This window comes from Trichosurus vulpecula, chromosome 3, assembly GCF_011100635.1.
Source record: "Trichosurus vulpecula isolate mTriVul1 chromosome 3, mTriVul1.pri, whole genome shotgun sequence".
NCBI lineage: Eukaryota > Metazoa > Chordata > Mammalia > Diprotodontia > Phalangeridae > Trichosurus > Trichosurus vulpecula.
The window spans coordinates 273,783-292,232 of record NC_050575.1 but is presented as its reverse complement, the minus strand read 5'-3'; the positions used below and the strand labels follow the sequence as shown (position 1 = coordinate 292,232).

Genomic DNA, 18,450 nt, shown 5'->3' with positions numbered 1-18,450 from the left:
AGTGATTGCCTTGAGAGGATCCAGATGTTCCCCAAAGCCCCCAAGGCCAACGTTTTTCATGGATGGAATGGATGCCTCACGAATGCCTTTCATCTGTACAACTACCACCCTTGTCCAGTTGGATTATTTTCCTCTTGGAGCCTCTTGGATTAGGTTATCTGTACAGCTGTTCCCCCTCCACACTGCTGAGTTAATTGACGAAGATTTTTAAAACCTTTTGCATTTAATCACATCAAATATTTAGTTTTCCTTTAACATTAGGAAGAAACCCGGGCGATTTGATGCATTGTCTTGAGATAAAGGAAATTTCCAAGCGTAAAATAAAAACGCTAAGAATAAGGGGTCTTAGAGTCACGCCCAGCCTGGGAATTAGTAACTTGCTGGCCCCGCCCCCAGTGGGTCCGGCCTCCGTGTTGTTGCCGCGGGCAGCACGTGGTTGGCACCCAGCCCGCCTCGCTATCCGGGCTCAGTGTCCTCCTCGCCACCAGCTCATCATGTCCACGTCCACTAGCTGCCCGATCCCTGGGGGCCGGGACCGGCTGCCCGACTGCTACAGCACCACGCCCGGGAGCACGCTGTACGCCACCACCCCGGGAGGTCAGCCGCTGGGATCGGGGCTCGGCGGGAGGGACCTGCCCCGATCCCAGGCGCCGGGGAGCCTGGCTACGGCTCGGGGAGGAGACCAGCGGGTGGGGTGCAGGTAGTAAAGGTGGGCGTGGGGGCTGGGTGAGCACGCGCCGTCCGTTCCCGTGCGGATCTGGCTCGCGAGGCGAGCCGTCCAGGCTTCAGAGCCGGGTGACCTGTACCTGCCCCGGGCGGAGCTTCACTCCTGGGAGCGCGCTACGGGAGGGCTCCGCACTCAGCTCGCCCTTTCTGGAGTCGCCGGAGTTCGGGGGAGCGGCCCGGGCTGTACGAGGACCCCAAACAGTTGGCATGCGTGTTTGCCTCAGCCCGTTTCCCACAGCCTCCCAGATGCTGCAACAGCGTTGGGCACTGCAGCTGGAGAACAAGCCTGAGCTTGAGGTCTCGGCTCCCGGAGTGAGGCAGTGACTTTGGCCTTGGGCCTCCAGAGGTGACCCAGGGGCCTGGGCTTGCTGGTGCCAGGACATCTCCGCACCTCGTCACCACTCCTGCCCCTCCCCCCTCCCAAGACTCCTCGCCAGGGCCGAGGACAGGTCAGCCATTAGTAGCTTCCAGCCGCTCTTTGATGCCCCACCAAGGTGGGGGCTGCCACGGCCGAAGACGTTTGCTAACAGCTGCCGGAGTTGGTCAGAGAACCCAAGATCACCAGTTCGGCACCTCCTGCCTTGTTCCTCCCAGGGGAAACTGAAGGAGGGGGAGGGGAACAAAAAAAAGCCACAGGGCGGGGTCCTCTACATCTACCACCAGGCCAGCCTTTTAGGGATTGAGAGAGGTCCAAGATGAGTGCTCCCAGGACCGGGGTTTAAGCTTTTCTCGGGGACTCCCTACTGTTTACCAGCGGACTCTGGGATCGTGTTCTCAGACCCTCGGACTCTCAAACCCTTCCACCACACCCACCGTACCACCCCGGGGAAAGGGAATTCTCCAATGAGAGAACTGTGCAGCTGAGCACTATTCTAGAAAGGTAAGGCTGTCATGCCCTCCCGTCCATCATTAGCTATTCTCGTAGAGTTCCAGACGGAAGGCATCATCTAGCCCAGTCTCTTTGTTTCAGGTAAGTAAATTGAGGTCCAAAGAAAGTGTCCTATTTGCTCAGTTATCCCCAGAGGCAGCCAGTTAGTTTAGGAAGGGGTAAGGGCTAGGCAAGGTGCTACTGCAGTTCTGCCCCATAGAATCTTGCTCCCAACTTCCATGATCCACTCCCTACAGGAACTAGAATCAGCTACAATCGAAAATTCCTGCTGGAATGTAAGAACTCACCCATTTCCCTGACACCACCTGGCTACCTCCCCGAGATCCCTGGGGTCACTGGGGTCACTGTCCCAACACAGGCCCCACTGGCCAAACTGGAGGAATTAAAGGAGCAGAAAGAAACTGAAGAGATCCCAGGTAAGGAGGCACCTTAAAGTTTCAGAAGCAAAGCCTCCATTACACTCTTGCCTTGGCTTAAGTGGTAGGGTTCAAGACAAAGCAGAAAAAGTGGTTTATAAGGCATTATGGAACCTTAATTGTAAAAGTTGCCCTAACCTTCAGGAAGGGGGAGTAGGGAAAACTGGCCACCCCCACCCCCCAATAACTCCGGGAGGAGACGGGCCAATTCTAAGGAAGTTTTGATATTTCAGGGCTGGCCCCTTAACTATAGAGCAGCTTCTAGCTGAAAAAGGTATAAGGGAGGGAGGGAGTCAGGGGCAAGACAGCCTAACTGCACGGGAATTAGGGCAATCTAACCGCCAGGCTCCTCTTTCCCTCCAGATGAGGCACAATTCGAAATGGACATCTGACCCTGTTAACACAAGAATTCTGCCCCAGCCCGTGTGCTACTGCCAGGTGGCTCTTCTTACTGCAACAAGCAGGGCCTCGACTTCCCCAGGCATGCGAAAAGCTTGTTATTTCTAGTGGCTCCTTCAGTTCTCAGAAGTGACTGAGCCCAAGGTGATGGGGGAGGGAAGGTTCAGATTTGGGGTGTGGGTAGGAGAAGGTGCTGTTCTGGTGGCCACATGGATTTGGAAGTTCCTTGCTGAGCCCTTAATAGCCAATTTTATCTACTGGGTTGTGGGATTGGATGCTGCACCCTGTCAATGCTTAATAAACACAATGAAAGACTTCCCCTGGGTCACATTTCTATTTTCTCCACCTTCATTCTTCTTCTGAATGGGGAAAAGGCATTGCTGTCCCATCCCTGGTCATACTGAAGCTAGAATGAGGAATTCCTGTCCCATAGGACTCTGCTTCTAAGATCGGGCCCTGTTCCAGCTGCAGTCAGATCTAGCCTAGGGTGGGGAGCAGGGCCAGCAGGAACTGTACTGCAAGCAGCAACAGCTTGGCACCTGCCAAGGGTGTTTCCTGTTCCAGGAAACAGCCTTCCAGGATCTAGGCCTCCACTGTAACTACCTGCTATTTTAATATGGGACATCATCCCTCAGGAAGAGGTCATTTGAGGCTCCCCTTCTACATTAGTAATGGAAGGGGCTTTACAAGGATCAACTTGTTGACCCGTTATTCCACAGATGAGGGAATGTATTTAGAGGAAATTATTCAGCCAAAGTCGCATACATGGTAAACATCAGTTGGGAATTCAAACTTGAAATTTCTGAAAATGAAGGCAGGATTTTCCTTTCTTCAGCAACCAGGAAGGCATCTTTCTGGATTCCTTCTCACCACCTGCCATTTGATATCAAGATTCAGTTTCTACTCCAGTTACCCAGTGCTCCCCAGCTGCCCTGATTTCTCTTAACACCTGGTCCAACATGACTTCAGTGGCTTAGCCAAGGCAGAACTCCTTTAGGTCTTTATTTTATATTTCTTCTTTTGGTCAGCTGGAGCAAAGGTAGCAGTGAGGCCTGGAGTCAGTGCCCAGGAATGCTAGAAACCAGCTATTTCCCCATGCTACAACCTAGAGGAATCCTGTGGTAATGAACTTCCTGATTTCCTCACTCTCCTGGCCCCTGGAGCAGTCTGGCTATGAGTTGCTCATTTTAGCTAGGTTGAGCTCTACTGTCTCTGCTGGGGGGGGGGGCGGGCCTGCAAGCCCTACCCACATTCCTCCTCTTCCAGCCATCTTCATTCTCTCCAGGGTCAATCTTAGGAAAGGGACAGACTGATCATTTATTTCCAAGGTTCTATTTTTTTCTCATTTTGAAGCCAAACTAAAAAACATGGCTGCTAAAGCTGTTAAGAGTGCTTAGGTCCATTTGAAAATTGCTACACAGCAGGGACTTTGTCATACCCAACCCTGTACCAGTTAATGTTAAACTATATCTGTAAGAGAGAAAAGGAAAAGAAATTGAGAACCTTTATGGGTAGTAAGACCTATGCTCCTAGATGGCCTGATGGCCAATGGTTTGGAAAATAAAAAGTCCCCACTGCCCTACCAAGACAAGATGTTTTTATTTAATTGCATATGTCAGAAGCAACCAATGAACTGCCTACACAGTCTTCCCTCCCCAGAGTCAGGCCAGAGTCCCAGTTAAGAGTTGAAGCAGCTTCTCTGTTAAAAAGAGAACCTCCTTTCTCTTCTTCCTTCTTTCTTCTATCCTGCTGGTGTCAAGGAAAGCAAGGCAAACTGTCCCTGGACCCCAAACCCCACCATGTCCATTCAGAGATATTTAAGGTCTAGGATATTAGGGCAGATAGGGACTTGTTGGGGAGGAAGAAAATCAGGGGTCACAGAGTCGTAGAGAGGCCTGAGACCTCCTCATTCTCCTCTGTGGTAGCAGGCTTCTCCTCATCAGCTTCCCCGGAAGGTAGGCTCCTCCTTTCTGCAATTAACCTTTTCACTCCCACCATCCATTGACTGACCTCAGTCACATGATCCACCATCAGTGATCGATGTATGTCATCAGCTCCATCCCAGTTGTGGTTCCTGAGCTCTAAGAGGAGAGAGGCCCTGAGCATGATGCAGTGCTCCCCAACCCTGCCCCTTCAAGGCTTAGGGAGTGTTTTCTTCACCACAACCCCAGGAGTGGACGTATTATTTTGCAGATGAGGAAATCGATTCAGAGAGGTTGGAGGCATGCCCACAGCCAGGGTCTGAGCCGGCAAGCGTCTTCATTCCAAGTGCAGTGTTATTCAGCTTACTTCACTACTTCCTGCTGCCTCTCCAGCAGACAATTCCAGCCCCATGCTGGCTCAACCCAAGGCTCTTTTGGCCATGCAGGTGGCTGCATGGCAGAATTCAAGGGCATCCTGGGGTCCCTCACCATGGCTCACCTTGCACCAGCAGTGCCATCCTCTTCCTCACAGGAACTGACAGCTTCTCACTCTTCCACTGTCCCTGAAGCAAGGCTAGGCGCCGGCTGATGTCATCAAAGACCTGTTTCTGAGTACACAGAAACTCTTCCCAGTCAGAGCTCTAATCTGCCTTTCCATGTTCCCTCCACAATACTCCCATCCTATTCTAATCTTTTCTTCTATTTCTCCTACTATCCAACAAACCCTTTCCTTCCTTCTAGGCACTACTCCTTCGGAGAATTATAGCATGGCACCTTGGAAAAGAACAGAAAAGTGTTCGCCTCCCTCGAAGAGAAAGCCAAGGTAATATGTGTAATGTCTGGGACACATTCCCCGGGTCTGCACGTAATCAATGAAGGGGGATAGAAAGAACAATAGGAAAATGTAACTTAGGGTCATCAAGCACAACACCCTCACCTCGTAGATGACACAGGCTCAGAGAGAGGTGATAGGATTTATCTAGTCACACTGAGGTGGAATTTGAACTCAAGTACCTATGTTCCAAATCCAGTGTCCTTTCCACGAAGGAATTCTTACCTCTTCTATACTATGCTGCCTAGGTTTAACTCAGCACCTGTCCAATCTAGTCCCTTCTTTATAAAAATTCCAGAGAATTTCATGGTACCTCTTAGGGGTGAGGAGAGGGAGACTGAATTAAGCAGAAGGCACTAGGGATACAAGCATGGATGTGCCACGGATCTTGTTCTTGAGCGAGTTGCTTACAATCTAGCTAACTCCCTTAGCTCAGCTTCCACTCTGAAACTGGGTTCCCTTGGGCCTCACCTTTGTATGAGCCTGGCAATCCTCCAAAGCCTGTTCCAAGGGTCCCAGCACATCTTCCAGCATTGTTTCACAAGTGACTGGGGAACTGATAGGTTCCAACCTCAAAGGAGAAGAGCTTCCCCCAGGAGGGGGCCCTGGAGCCTTTGTCAGGAGAGGCGGTGGTCCCACTGGAGGAGCCCCAGTAAAAGGCTCTGAGGCAGGCACTGAGAAAGTAAATCAGTGTGCTGAGAACAGCACTGAGCATCGTGGCCTAACTGGTACCCAGTCTCATCCTCTCCCACTGCCCCCCCCCACCAGGACCCCTTCCTGAGACGTTAGAGAGCAGTGAACATCCTTCGGTCTTTCCCGGTCAATGGCCTCAGGACTAGATAGCTGGAAGCAGGGGCAGCAGAGAAGGAAGGAAACGGGCAACTTGTTCATTAAGAAGCTAAAGCTGGGACCCTGTACGCTTCTCCTTGCAAGAGCAAGGACTGCTCCCGAGACCATTTTGGGTTTAGGAAGTCTGTTGTCAATGCTCGAGGAGAACAAGCCCGAATCTACGTCACTATAACCTTTTGGCAAGAAGTGCCCCAAAGGCCAAGGAAACGGGAAGTGTGGGCAGCCCTCCCCCAATCACCATGGGGATCTGCCCTGGGCTCACCTTTGGGAGAACCATCCTGGGGAGCTGCGACCCGCTTAGTGAGGGGCGTCTTTTTATGGCTGCTAGCCTGGCTCTGCAATCCGTAAGAGAACTGTGGAGGGTCATTCCAGCCTCTATCCTTGTTCCCTGAAGGCAAATGGGGAAAGAAGAAAAGATGAAGAAAAAGAATGAAAGTGGGGAGGGAGGGGGGCCAGAAGGAATCGGGAAAAAGAAAGGAATGGGAAAGGTATTGGAGAAGATGTAACAAAAGAGGAAAATGATGGGAGAAAAGGCAGAAAAAAGAAGAGGAGAGAAAAAGGGAGGTCAAGAAAAGGCAGGAAGAAGAGAAGAGGGAGGAAAATGCAAAGAAAGGAGGAGAAAAAAGGGAGGTGGGGAAAGGTGGGGAGGAAGGGAGAGAGGAAGAAGGTAGGGATGGAGGGAAGGAGAGGAAGAAGGCAGGAGGAAAGGGAGGGAGAGAGGAGAGGGAGAGAAGATGGAGAGGGAAAGTAGGAAGAGTGGAAGGAGGGGAGGAAGGGCAGGAGAGGGTGGGGAGGGAGGGGGGAAGGGAGGGGAAGGGGGAGAAGGTGGAGAAGGTGGAGGGAGAGGGGCGAGGGTGGAGAGAGGTGGAAGGGGAAAGACGGGACCTAGAGCGGTTCTACCCTGCACCTCCTCACTCTTGCCACCACGTGACCACCCCGCCCCCGCCCCCGCGCCTCACCCCTGAACGGCCCCCGCCCGAGTCCTCCGGCCCCGCGGCTGAGGCGGGGGCTCTACAGGCGCCGTGTCCAACTCACCCGGCTTCACGTACAGCTCCGCCATCGCCTCACTTCCGCACGGCCAGCGGGGCGGTGGTTTCGTCACTTCCGGAGGCGGGCCACGCCGTGCTACTCCGCTTCTCATTGGGCCGTCCCGTGGCTCGCGCTCCGCTGGGGTTCCACCCACCCCCACCCTCGTTCTGGGTCTGGCGAAGAGGCTGCAGCTTTGGGCTGAGACTGCCAGGGTTGAGTCCGTGGCTCGGAGGTGGGGCGGGCACTAGTCTTAAAGAGGGTTCGAGGGAGGGGCGCCTGACTCTTTGGAGCCAGTTGGTCCGTAAGTCAGTAAGCATTTACTGAGCACCTGTGGTGTGCCAGGCACTGCTGAGCGCTGGGGGCATACATCCAAGAGGTAGAGACGTTCCAGAGCCTGAGCTGCCCACAGCCTAATGGGGTGAACAAGCACCAGAGAGAATGAATGAGCGATAACCAGTAGGGAAGGCACGAGAATGACGGGGTTGCAAATGCTTCCGGGCATGGGGGGCAGCCAGAGAAAATGCCCCCGGAGCCAAGTGTCTGGTTCAGGGCACAGCCGGCAGCGTCCCTGGATCCAGGAGTCCTGGGGGAGCTGTGAGCTGTGGAGACTGGCAAAGGGAGTCAGTGACGAGGGGTTTTGCGTTTGATCCCGGCGGTGATGGGGAGCCACTGCAGTTTATGGAGCGAGCGAAGCGCCAGGGTCCAAACGGCCCCGCAGGTTTCTCTTTGGCGGCTGGGTGAAGGCTGGCTTGTGGCGGTTAGACCTGCGACCGGGAGACGGCCCAGCAGCCCATTCAGCGGTGCGCGCCTCGAGGGCAGGGGGTGTCTTCTGCCTCTGTCTGTGTCCTTGGCGCACAGGAGGCGCTTAATGAATGCCGGCCGGCGCCGGGCTGGTGGCAGCGTCGGAGGAGAAGTTACAAAGGTGAAAGCTGCCAGGCCCTGGCACCTGGTGGGACACGGGAGTCAGAGCGGCGCCAGGCATCGTTAGGGTAGTCTGGAGGGAGTTTGGGAGGAAAATAACAACTGTTTTGTGAATGTTGAGTTTAAAACGTCTACTGAACATCCAGTCTGAGAAGTCTGAAGGGCAGTTCAACAGGTGACCATGGAGGTCAGTAAAGGTTAGTGCGAGACAAGGAGGTTTGAGAATCACTAACAGATTGAGGACCCTTAAATCCATGGGGGTTGGTGAGATCACCAAATGAAGTAGCATAAAGAGAGGCGAGAAGAGGGCCAGGGCACAGCCTTGTGAGAGCCCGGTGCCATCTGTCACGGGGAGACAGAGACTCTGTATGCCCTAACGCATCCACAGGAGAAAACCCACATTTCTGTACTATTTTAAGGTTTGCAAAGCGCTTTCCTTACAATGGGCCTGCCATCATTCCTGTTTCTTAGTTGAGGCAGGTGAAAGAAGTGAAATTACTTTCCCAAAGTTGAAGAGGTAGGACTGGAAGGCAGGTGCAGAGTACATTAGCCAGGTCAGCCTGTGGGGGCCAAATGTTGAATTTTCAGTGTGAACATTTACCACTCATAATTGGCAATGGCTATAAATCAGGGCTTGATTTATTTTCCTGGTTAACTGTCTAGATTTAAGTAAATGCTAGTACTCCTGAATAAACTTAAAATTGTGTCCTGTTTACATTTCTCCCCGCAGAGTCCAGGGGTCAAACATTTGCCAGCACACCCCTGAAGCAAGATTTCCAACTCCCAAGTCGGGAGTGCTCTCAGCTCTTAGGTGCTGCTGCCTCTCCTCTCCCATCACCCTGGGACAGAGCATCTTTAGAGCTTGAAGGGAACTTTTAAAATTATCTAGTCTGGGGTAATAACTTAGCGGGGCCATTATCTTGAATGGGGGAGAAATTACATCTTTATTTTCACTGTTAGCTGAATGTATTTCTTTTAATGATGAACATAACAAACGGTATACCAAGGAGTCCATAGGCTTCACCAGATGTTAATAATCCCTGATCTAGTCCAACACACCTGAGAAAACTGAGACCAAGAGAGGAGTGCCTTACTTCGGCTGACAAGGAGCACTGCACCATGCCGGCTTCTGGTCTAAGCATCAGAATCAAATTTAGGCCAGTAACGGCAGGTAGCTGCCAGAGTGACATTCCTATTACCACTCCCCTACTCAAGCTCTAGTGGTTCTCACTCACTTTAAGATGACAACGGTAATGGTTAGCATTTATATAGACAGCACTTCAAGGGTTACTAAGCATTTTCTGTAATCCTGTAAGATAGGTACCATCATTAGCACTGCTTTGCAGATGAAGGAACTGAGGTTGCTTCTACTTAACCTACCTTATTCAATGCCATCCCAATTAAATTACCAAAAAATTGTTTTATTGAGCTAGAGAAAACAATAACAAGTCATTTGGAAAAACAAAAGACCAAGAATATCAAAGGAACTAATGAAAAAAATGTAAAGGAAGGAAGTCTAACAGATCCAGATCTTAAGCTGTATTATAAGGTAGTAATTATCAAACTATCTGATACTGGCTAAGAAAAAGAATGGTGAATCAGTAGAATAGATATACAATACACAGTAGTAAATTATTACAGTAACCCTGTATTTGATAAATGTAAAGATCTAAGCATTTGGGATAAGAACTCACTATCTGGCAAAAATTGATGGGGAAACTGTAAAGCAGTCTGGTAGAAACTAGGGATAAACCAATTCTTATACCACTTACCAAGATAGAGTCAAAATGGATACATGACCTAGACATAAAAGGAGATATAAGTAAATTTGAAGAATACGGAACATATTACCTATCAGATTTATGGATAGAATTATTAACGAATAAATAAAAGATATCGCTGTGAGATGGAAAATAGATAATTCTGATTAAATTAAAAAAAGGTTTAGTACAAATAAAACCAATGGAGCCAAGATTAGAAGGAAAGCAGAAAACGGGGCGGGGGAAATTTCCATAATTTCTTGGATAGAGGCCTTTTATCTCAAATATAGAAAACTGAGTCAAATTTATAAGAATATTGAATCATTCCCCAACTGATACACGATCAAAGGATATGAACAGGCAGCTTTTGGAAAAAGAAATTGAAGGTATATATAATCATTTGAAAAAATACTCTAAATTATTATTGATTAGAGAAATGCAAATTAAAACTAAGGTATCATCTCACACCTATCAGATTGGCTAAAATGAAAGAAGGGGAAAATGACAAATGATCAAGGGGATGTGGAAAAACTGGGACACTAATACATTGTTAGAATTGTGAAGTGACCCAACCGTTTTGGAGAGCAATCTGGAATTATGTAATATACTCTTTGACCCAGCAATACCACTATTAATTAGGTCTGTTTCCCGAGGTAATCAGGAATAAAGAAAAAAAAACCCCTATATATTCTAAAACATTTATACCAGCTCCACTTGTGGTGGCAAAGAACTGGAAATTGAGGGGATATCCCGTCCATCAATTGGGGAATGGCTGAATAAGTTGTGGTACATGATTGTGATGAAATACTGCTGTGCTGTAAGAAATGATGAGCAGGCTGATTTTAGAAAAATATGGAAAGGCTTGCATTAAATGATGCAGTGAAACGAAAAGAACCATGAAAAGCACATCATACACAGTAATAATATTGTTTGAAGAATAACTGTGTATTATTAAGTTATTCTGAGTAATGTATACATTCAAATCAACTATGAAGGCTTATGAAATGTTATCCACCTCCAGAGAAAGAACAGCATGGAAGTAGATTATGTATGGTTCCACATCTATGTCAAATGTTGGCCTTCTCTAATACAGTTTTGGGAGGGAAGGAGGCGCCAACTCAGAATTCAAAATGTAAAAAAAAAAAATTTTTTAAAACTGAGGCTAAACTGTAAGTGATTTGTCACACAGTAAGCATCTGCTTCAGGATTCAAATTTCTTCCTGACTGCAGGGGTCTATTCACTGGGCCACATAGTGACCCAAGGGAAATGCAGACTCTCTCTTTGGCATGTAACAGAACCAAACTCCAACCTTCCTTTCCACCCTACTCTCCTTCCCTCTCCTATCTAGCCAAATGGGACTGTTACCAACCTTCCTATGTGCACCCCATCTCCTGTATCTGTGCCGCAGGCTAGGATCGCACTTTCTTTACCTCTTGTAATACTTAGCTTCCTTCCTCAGTTACAGTGCTTGCTCCTACATGAAGCTTTTCTTGGCACTCCCAGCTGCCAATGCTTCTATCCTCTCCCCCACCAAGCACCTTACATTCATTTTCTCTATAATATTTATGTCTTGTACTTGTATGTGTAAATACTGCCTCCCCCAGAGAACTGTAAGCTCCTGAGGGCAGGGACCATTTCACATCTCTTACTACCAGCACCCAGAACAGTGCCTGGAATTGAGTATTTAATAAATGTTTGCTGATTGCTCTTCGAAAGTAAGTGCCCAATCCCTAGGATTGGCAGGCAGTGGTTATGCTCAACCTCTTCTGCATGGGGAGAGACCTAGTCAAATTTCCCTCTGGACATATTGTCTCCAAATGAACCATCTATATCTCCTAGCACCAAGCACGGGAATAGCCACTGACCCCTTCCTTGGCAGCACAGTCACACCCAACGAGGCCACTCTGAGATTTTATTTGCACTGATTTTGCTAAAAAGTGTTGCTGAGGTAGAGCCAACTGCCCAGGACTGGACAGGGGCAGGGATCATAGGAACCAGGAAGGAGGGGAGGGGAAATGGGTCTGGGATAGGGGTTGAGGTTGCAGTCAACCCAGAGAAGACTAATAAATATTCAATATAAATCAGTAACATATTAGTAGAGGAGACAGGGATAGGGCAGGCAGGAAGATGAGGGGCAAGGAAGACCACAGATCATGGGGGGCAGGTGAGAATAGGGAGGTGGTAGGGTGGCCAGTTGGACCCCTAGAATATAAGTGGTGTGAAATTGCTGGCGGGGCCCCCAAAGCCTCCCTTTCCAACCTTCCCCAGCTCAATCTAGGGCATATGCAGTAAGGAGGGTTTCAGACGGAAGGAGTCAAAGAAGGAGAATACACCTCTTTTACGGGGGGCAGCCCCTGCACCTCCAACTCCACCCTTGAGCAAAGGGAGTGGGAGAGGCAGGGGTCCTCCTGCAGAGTCCACAGAGCTTGTCCTTTTGAGGCGAAGTCGAGCCCGGGCTTGGGCACCCCTGGCCTTTCCTCGGGCAGCAGAGGCCACAAGACACTTCTGATACTGTACCTAAGAAAAGGGATGCAATACAGTACAGTACAACATAATATAAATATTTATTAAGCACCTACTGTATGTAGTCCTGGGATAGTTGAGGGACATACAAAATTAAGGAAAGATACCACAGCCATATTCAAGGAGCTCACAATCTAATTGTGGGATAAGACTAACATAGATGGTTACAATGCACAATATTACACAAGCATATTAGAGAGTTATAAAAGAAAAGTATTCTATGAGGGCTGGGAGGAAGGTTGTTACAAAGCAAGAACACCGGGGAAGGATTACTGAGCCATAGGGCATTTAATTTGGCTTTTAACGACTGGGTAAGATTTCAACATGTGAAGAAAGGGAAAGGAGGGCATTTGAAACGGAATAAGGTGAGCAAAAGAAAAGAGCCAGGAGAACAATCACATTGTAAGTCTGGTGGGTAGAGAATAGTAGAGTTTGACTGGACTGTAAAATGCATGAAGGAGAGTGGCTGAGGTAAGCTGTAAAGCAGAGCGGACCACATTGTGAAGGTCCCTGAATGCCAGGCAGAAGACACTGAACTCTACTTGAGGGCAAGAGGGGTCAAGTGACAGCATCAGGTCTGTACACAAGATTATTCTGGCGGAAATACGAATGACAGACTAGAGCCATCCAAAGATGGCATCTTTCTCCAAAAAATGGAGGCAGGACAATCTCTAGGGAGACTACTACCTTCAGGGGGATGGCACTGAGGACCAACCTATCCTGGTGTGGTTACAATGAGGTTAAGGAAAGATGGATTAAGAGGTGTGGTGGAAGTGGAATTAACAGAACTTGGTCACTGACCAATGGGATGCAAGGAGGAGAGAAGAATTAAAAATACCCCAGGGTTATGAAAGTAAATGGTAGAAGGAGATGGGACAATCATAACGAGGAGTCGGGGATGGAGGGGATGGAAGGGAAAAGGAATCTGAGGAAGAATCAATCTGTAGGAGACAGCCAGAGGTGCAGAAAGGGTACTGACTACCACTAAGCTCTTTAAAGTTAATTCTGGAGAAAGGAGCTGTTCAAAGGCTGCCATCAGCCGACATTTGTCTGTCTGATCATCCACCACAATCTGTGCTGCCTGAAGTGCAAGGCCTATGCCGGAAGTCCTCAGACAGCTCTCTTTGCTGCCTATGGCTGATTCCCAACTAAGAGGAAGGAGTCCATGTAGGCCAAGGAAACTCTAGCGATCAAGAATTTTACGTACCACAGTTCAGGAATGAACTAGAACTCCAGAAAAAAACCATCCTTCCCTTCCTAGGGCCCCTCCCTCATCCCTGATCAAGGTCCTCCCCACCCTCAAAGCTCACCATGCATGCAGCCTGAACAGCCTCAGATAGTGCCCCAGCATGGGGCTGGCACCAGAAGGCAGCACACTGGAACCGTTGGTGACCAAGGTCAGCAATGAGTCCAAAGGTGTGGGGGTCATGGCCAACACCAATGAAGGTCACATGTCGTACTGGACATTGCCACAGCGGCTCTTCCTCGGCATCCAGCTTTGCCTGTCCCTTCCCCCCCACCCCCAATATGCAATCATCAATGGGGGCTGGCCCCTTACTGAGGACCTCCCCCTCCCATGAATGCTCTCCCTTCACCCCAGAGACCTGGCCTTAATCCCTGCCTCAGTATTCCACATACATTAATGCAAGATCTTGGTTTCCTCCCTTTCCTCCTGAAATTGGGATCTCCTTCTCTAGCACTTAATGGTTGCCAATCCCTATTACCTGGATAGGTAATGCAGTCATGAGTGAATCAGAAACGCTGAGTATAGTTGGGGCCCAGGAATGATGGTCCCCCTGGGAAGTCAAGGCCCCAATGGCTTCATTCAGCACATCCATCCCTGGGGGGGATACATCCATTGCAGCTTCTATCCTGGTCCAGAGGGATGGGAGTCTGGGGGTGGACCTCAGAGAGACTTTTAAGAGAAAAGGAGTGCGGGCTCTCTGGCTCACTTTGGGCCCAGAGAAAAAGTGAGCAGGGTGACCAAGTAAATATAAATCATCGGGTTGGGGAGGGAGAGTCAGGCCCTCGGGCTTTACACAGTTAGACTTTAGACACTTCAGAATCTCCCATCTTATTTCTAGTCCCATGTCCACTCCATTCTCCTCCACCCAGCTGTGCCTTGGACTTTCCCCCTGCCCCAGCAGTTCCTCACCCATGGCCTTGCTAACTGGCAGGGTCCCAACGTAGAGAGCCTCATACTGCTGGGCAGCCTGGCTCACCGCATCAAGAAGCTCCACTGAGGGGTAGATAAAATCAGTGTAGCCCCCTCAAAGTGAGCATTCCTCCCCAGAGTATCCAATGCAAGTGCAGCATGGGAGAAGAATGCCTCCCTACTCCCAAATCTCAAGTCTAGAACCAGGTAGGTAGGGCCTGCCACTCCTAGGGCCCCTCATTGTGAAATAGGAACAGAAAAAGATGGTCACAAAGTATGGGCTAAACTCCTGGGACTACTTTCCCTCCCACTATACCCTTCCCCCAAGCTACCCACCCAACCCCACTAAACCTATTCTCATGGCCTTGTCCCTGTGGTCCCTACTCTTTACCCCATCCTCCAGCTATACCTTGCCTGGGTAGATCCTCAGGAGAAATGGGGTCCAAGGAACATCGAGGAGGGTCACCACTCACCCCAGCTCTCTCTGACAGAATCTGCAACATAAACACTCTGGGGTTGGGGGTGAGAGATCAGGCAAGGGGAACTCTTGGGACTCTTGTTGTCCCCATTCACCTGCAGTCCCCTCCTACCGTATCCCCTTCAGGGCCCCTCACCTGGGCACACAGCCCATGCAGGGCACTGGCAATGGCCTTGGCTGGGACATCACAGCGAAACACGTGGCATTTCAACATGCAGGTGTCCTTGTCACCCGCCACAAAGGCGAAGTCCCTGTGAGGGAGTAGGGATGGGGGTGGGAAGCTGAGTGATGGGAGTGAAAGGGAAAGACATTGGGAGGAAGGGAAAGACAGGAGAGAGGATATCTAGGAAAAGAGGACAGAGGTCTTCAGAGTGAAAGGGAATGGAAGGAAGTGAGGGAGGAGAATAGAGGGGCACTTGGCCCTGTCACTCACCTGTCCCTGATCCAGAAGCATGTGGAGAGCATAGGGGACAGTCAGCCCAGCCCTTTCCTGCTTCATCCCCATCCTTCCTAATCCTTTCAGAGGCAGGAAGTAGTTCAGTTTGCCCTCCCCCACCAGGTCCATGCCAGAACAAAGAGGGGCATCAGCATCTAGGAGGGTCAAGTCTGGGAGAGGTCTCGGACTAAGGTCCAGCATGGGAAGGTCAGGGGGCCAGGGTCTGGAAGGTCCAGCTTGGCAAGGTCAGGGAATTAGTTTCCATGGGGGTCAGTGTCGAGAGAAATCAATCCTGGGGGACGGGGGCTTCAAATCTTCAGTAAAATCAGTTGTCCAAGAATTTCTCACCGGCCATTGGTGCTGCCCACACCCCAGACTCGGATGTGCACAAGGGGCTGACAATGGATGAGGCTGTGGTCCAGGGGATTCACCAGACTCATCATGTCTTTCTTCAGAATCATCAACATGTTCTGACCCTACAGAGTCCCCAAGGGAGTTAGCGGACAAGACAAAAAGAGGGTTCCTGTGAGTAACAAATGACTTATGGAGGGCTCCAATGGGAGACTGAGGTTGAGAATGGCTTCTGGGAAAATAGGACAGGGAGGTGAGTCTACAGAGCCAGATCCAGAGGTTTGTGGAAGGAGAAAGAAAAAAGTCAGATCAGATTCTTTGTGCCCGTAGGGTCACAGTACTTAAAACTAGAACTAGTCTAAGAGTGGGGAAGTAACATTTGAGAAAACACACAAGTAGTAACAGGGATTTGAACCTTTTCAAATGACTTTGAAAAACTTAGCGTGCTCTGCTGCCCCCTAGCCAGGGATATCGGCCACTTCTATCTAACCTCTGGGTCCTTCTAACCCAAGCCACAGAAGGGGGAATTGAAAAAGGGGAACAAGCTGCCAAAGGGTAGGCTCACCTCACCCCAGGCTGTAGCAGGTGGGCGACTTTGACCTCGGCTCTGTGCCAGCTGTTGAATGCAGTTATTGACAGCAATGCTGCTCTTTCCAGGTGCCAAGTCCTCCTCGGGCACCTCCACCCAGCCCAGAGATCGTACTGCAAAGCACTGATAGATAGTAGGGCCAGGTGGGAAAGGGTTAAAAGGGGAAGAGGGGATTCAGGAGTTGCAACAATGAGGAACCAAGCTCCTCCTCTACGGATGGGTCCCTATAGTTATCAGAAAAACAACTTACATTTATACAGGGCTTAATTAGATGTTTTACAATATACTCGCCTCATGACACCATGAGGAAGACAGCAGAATCCTCTATTTTACAGGTGAGAAAATTAAGGTTCAGAAAAGTTAAATGTCTTGCCCATGGGCACACAGCAAGTATCAGCATTATCCTACCAAGTAAGCCCATCATCCCCTATGAAAGGAGCGGACCAAGGTGTAGCACATGATGCCCACTCAGCTCTGGAAACACAGGCCATGATCCCCTTTGTACCTAATGATAGGCTCTCTCATAACCCTTCCCTACCACCCCATGCCCAGAGATCATTCTGGTCCAGGCTCCAATTCTAAGAGTTCATTCATGCCTGCTTCCACATCCCCAGGGGAGCCCCGTTATGCAAAAGTAGGCACTGGTACCCACCACCCTCTACCTTGGAGCCTGGTTCCATGTTTCGGATGTACGCTTCTTCCCCACACCAGGGTAGAGAAGTCCTGAAATAGAGCAGGGCTAGTGAGAGGAGGCTCCCTCCTGGGAAGGACACCAACTGACTCAGAACCCAAAGAGCCGAATCCACATCCCTATCCTGATTACCTTCGGTCCAGTGAATTTTCCAGGCTAGAGAAGGATCTCCCTTTGGGGGGTCGTAATCCCCAAGACCCTTCTGTGCCCTATGGAGAGGGAGGTCAACTTAAAGTCAAATGAGATCAGGGACCCTAAAAGGAGGATTACTATCCCCTCCAGTCCCAGCAGGCATTATCAATCTTTCCCCAACTTCCACATACCGCGTCAGGTGGTATAGAATCCCCAGGTTCCCAGACTGGGCGCTGCCACTGAGTGCTGCCACTGGGTACATGCCAGTAATAGGTGCCAGCAGCATCATGGATCTTCCGCCACCCAGGAGGCAAGCCTGGCTCTCCCTCTAGGCTCTGGTCACCCCACAAGTCATCTGTAAGAGCACCATGGTCAAAAGCGCCGGCTCTAGGGTATTCGAACATAATGCCCCCCGGCGTCTACGGTGAAGCAGAGCCAGGAAGGGCCTTAGAGATCATCTCACCCAACTCTCTTTTTGCACATGAGGAAAATGAGGCTCAAAGAGCTAGAGTGCCTTGCACAGTCACATAGCTAATAAGCGAGCAAAACAGGGACTCCTTTCCAAGGTTTCTTGGTCGGTGAATTTTGTCTTAATTTCGTAGCTTTATTGAAATATAACCGGCTTCCTTTTTAATGCTATCTATTTTACTTGATGCATTAAAAACGTTATTCTGAGAAGAGGTCCATAGGCTTCACGACACAAGAAAGGTTCGGAATCCCCGAGCAGCGCACACCGAGCTCCTCGCCCTGGGCTGTGCATACGTCCGGGGTGGGAGGTGAGCGGAGCTGGAAGTACTGACCAGACACACCAGAGCTCCGCGGCCGCAGCTGGGCTCAGTGTCTCTGCTCCGCTTCACTGGCTCCCTCTTTAATTCAACGATGCAACATCCCACCGCCTCCCGACCCCCAGTCCCTCTTTCCGGGCATCTGGTCCTGCTGGGTCCCGCCCGGGTCCATCGGCTGCGGTCTCTTCCGATCCATCTCTGCCACCCTCCCCTCCCCACCATCCCTGGCTCCCTCGTCTCCCGCTCTCCCCGGATCTCCCGGGTCGCCCACCGCACCCCGGACCCCACGCACCGTCGCAGTTGACCAAGATGATAGCTAACATGTAGTCCTTGCCCAGCATGGCCCCGGCCCCAGCCCGTCCTCCCAGCCCGACCTCGGGGATGCGGCTCCTACAAGCCCGGCCCCTCTGCGCCAGCGAACCAGGCCAGAGCCGCACGAACACAGGGCGGAGTCGGGACCGGGGCCTGGTCGCTGTGAGCTCAGAGTCGCGGGAGTGCGGCGTCCGCAGGCACGCACACGTGCTGCGTGTTGGAGGGGAGAGGAGGGGGGAGAGGAGGGAGGAGGG

General features: G+C 50.4%; 3 protein-coding genes across 6 annotated transcripts; 1 reads left to right on the top strand and 2 right to left on the bottom strand.

The window, feature by feature from the left end:
* The first annotated feature begins 472 nt into the window (after positions 1–472).
* EIF4EBP3 (eukaryotic translation initiation factor 4E binding protein 3) lies at positions 473–2,737 on the top strand. The gene is made up of 3 exons (XM_036751425.1): positions 473–597; positions 1,852–2,031; positions 2,395–2,737. Exons 1-3 carry the CDS (start codon positions 495–497, stop codon positions 2,421–2,423), a joined length of 312 nt encoding a protein of 103 aa, XP_036607320.1. The 5' UTR covers positions 473–494; the 3' UTR covers positions 2,424–2,737.
* Positions 2,738–4,005: 1,268 nt separating this feature from the next.
* Positions 4,006–7,896, bottom strand: SRA1 (steroid receptor RNA activator 1). The gene is made up of 5 exons (XM_036749647.1): positions 7,069–7,896; positions 6,296–6,421; positions 5,656–5,858; positions 4,852–4,960; positions 4,006–4,511 (listed from the first exon to the last, which is right to left on the bottom strand). Exons 1-5 carry the CDS (start codon positions 7,172–7,174, stop codon positions 4,306–4,308), a joined length of 750 nt encoding a protein of 249 aa, XP_036605542.1. The 5' UTR covers positions 7,175–7,896; the 3' UTR covers positions 4,006–4,305.
* Positions 7,897–11,642: 3,746 nt separating this feature from the next.
* Positions 11,643–18,431, bottom strand: APBB3 (amyloid beta precursor protein binding family B member 3). 4 transcript variants are annotated; one of them, XM_036749642.1, is made up of 13 exons: positions 18,177–18,431; positions 17,291–17,454; positions 17,100–17,176; positions 16,939–16,999; positions 16,253–16,399; positions 15,685–15,812; positions 15,334–15,339; positions 15,037–15,151; positions 14,832–14,916; positions 14,423–14,506; positions 13,992–14,134; positions 13,578–13,775; positions 11,643–12,261 (listed from the first exon to the last, which is right to left on the bottom strand). In XM_036749642.1, exons 1-13 carry the CDS (start codon positions 18,223–18,225, stop codon positions 12,019–12,021), a joined length of 1,500 nt encoding a protein of 499 aa, XP_036605537.1. In that variant the 5' UTR covers positions 18,226–18,431; the 3' UTR covers positions 11,643–12,018. The 4 variants fall into 4 exon arrangements, with proteins under 4 accessions (XP_036605537.1, XP_036605538.1, XP_036605536.1 ...); XM_036749643.1 differs by having other exon boundaries at positions 13,992–14,107; XM_036749641.1 differs by having other exon boundaries at positions 13,992–14,506.
* Positions 18,432–18,450: the final 19 nt, after the last annotated feature.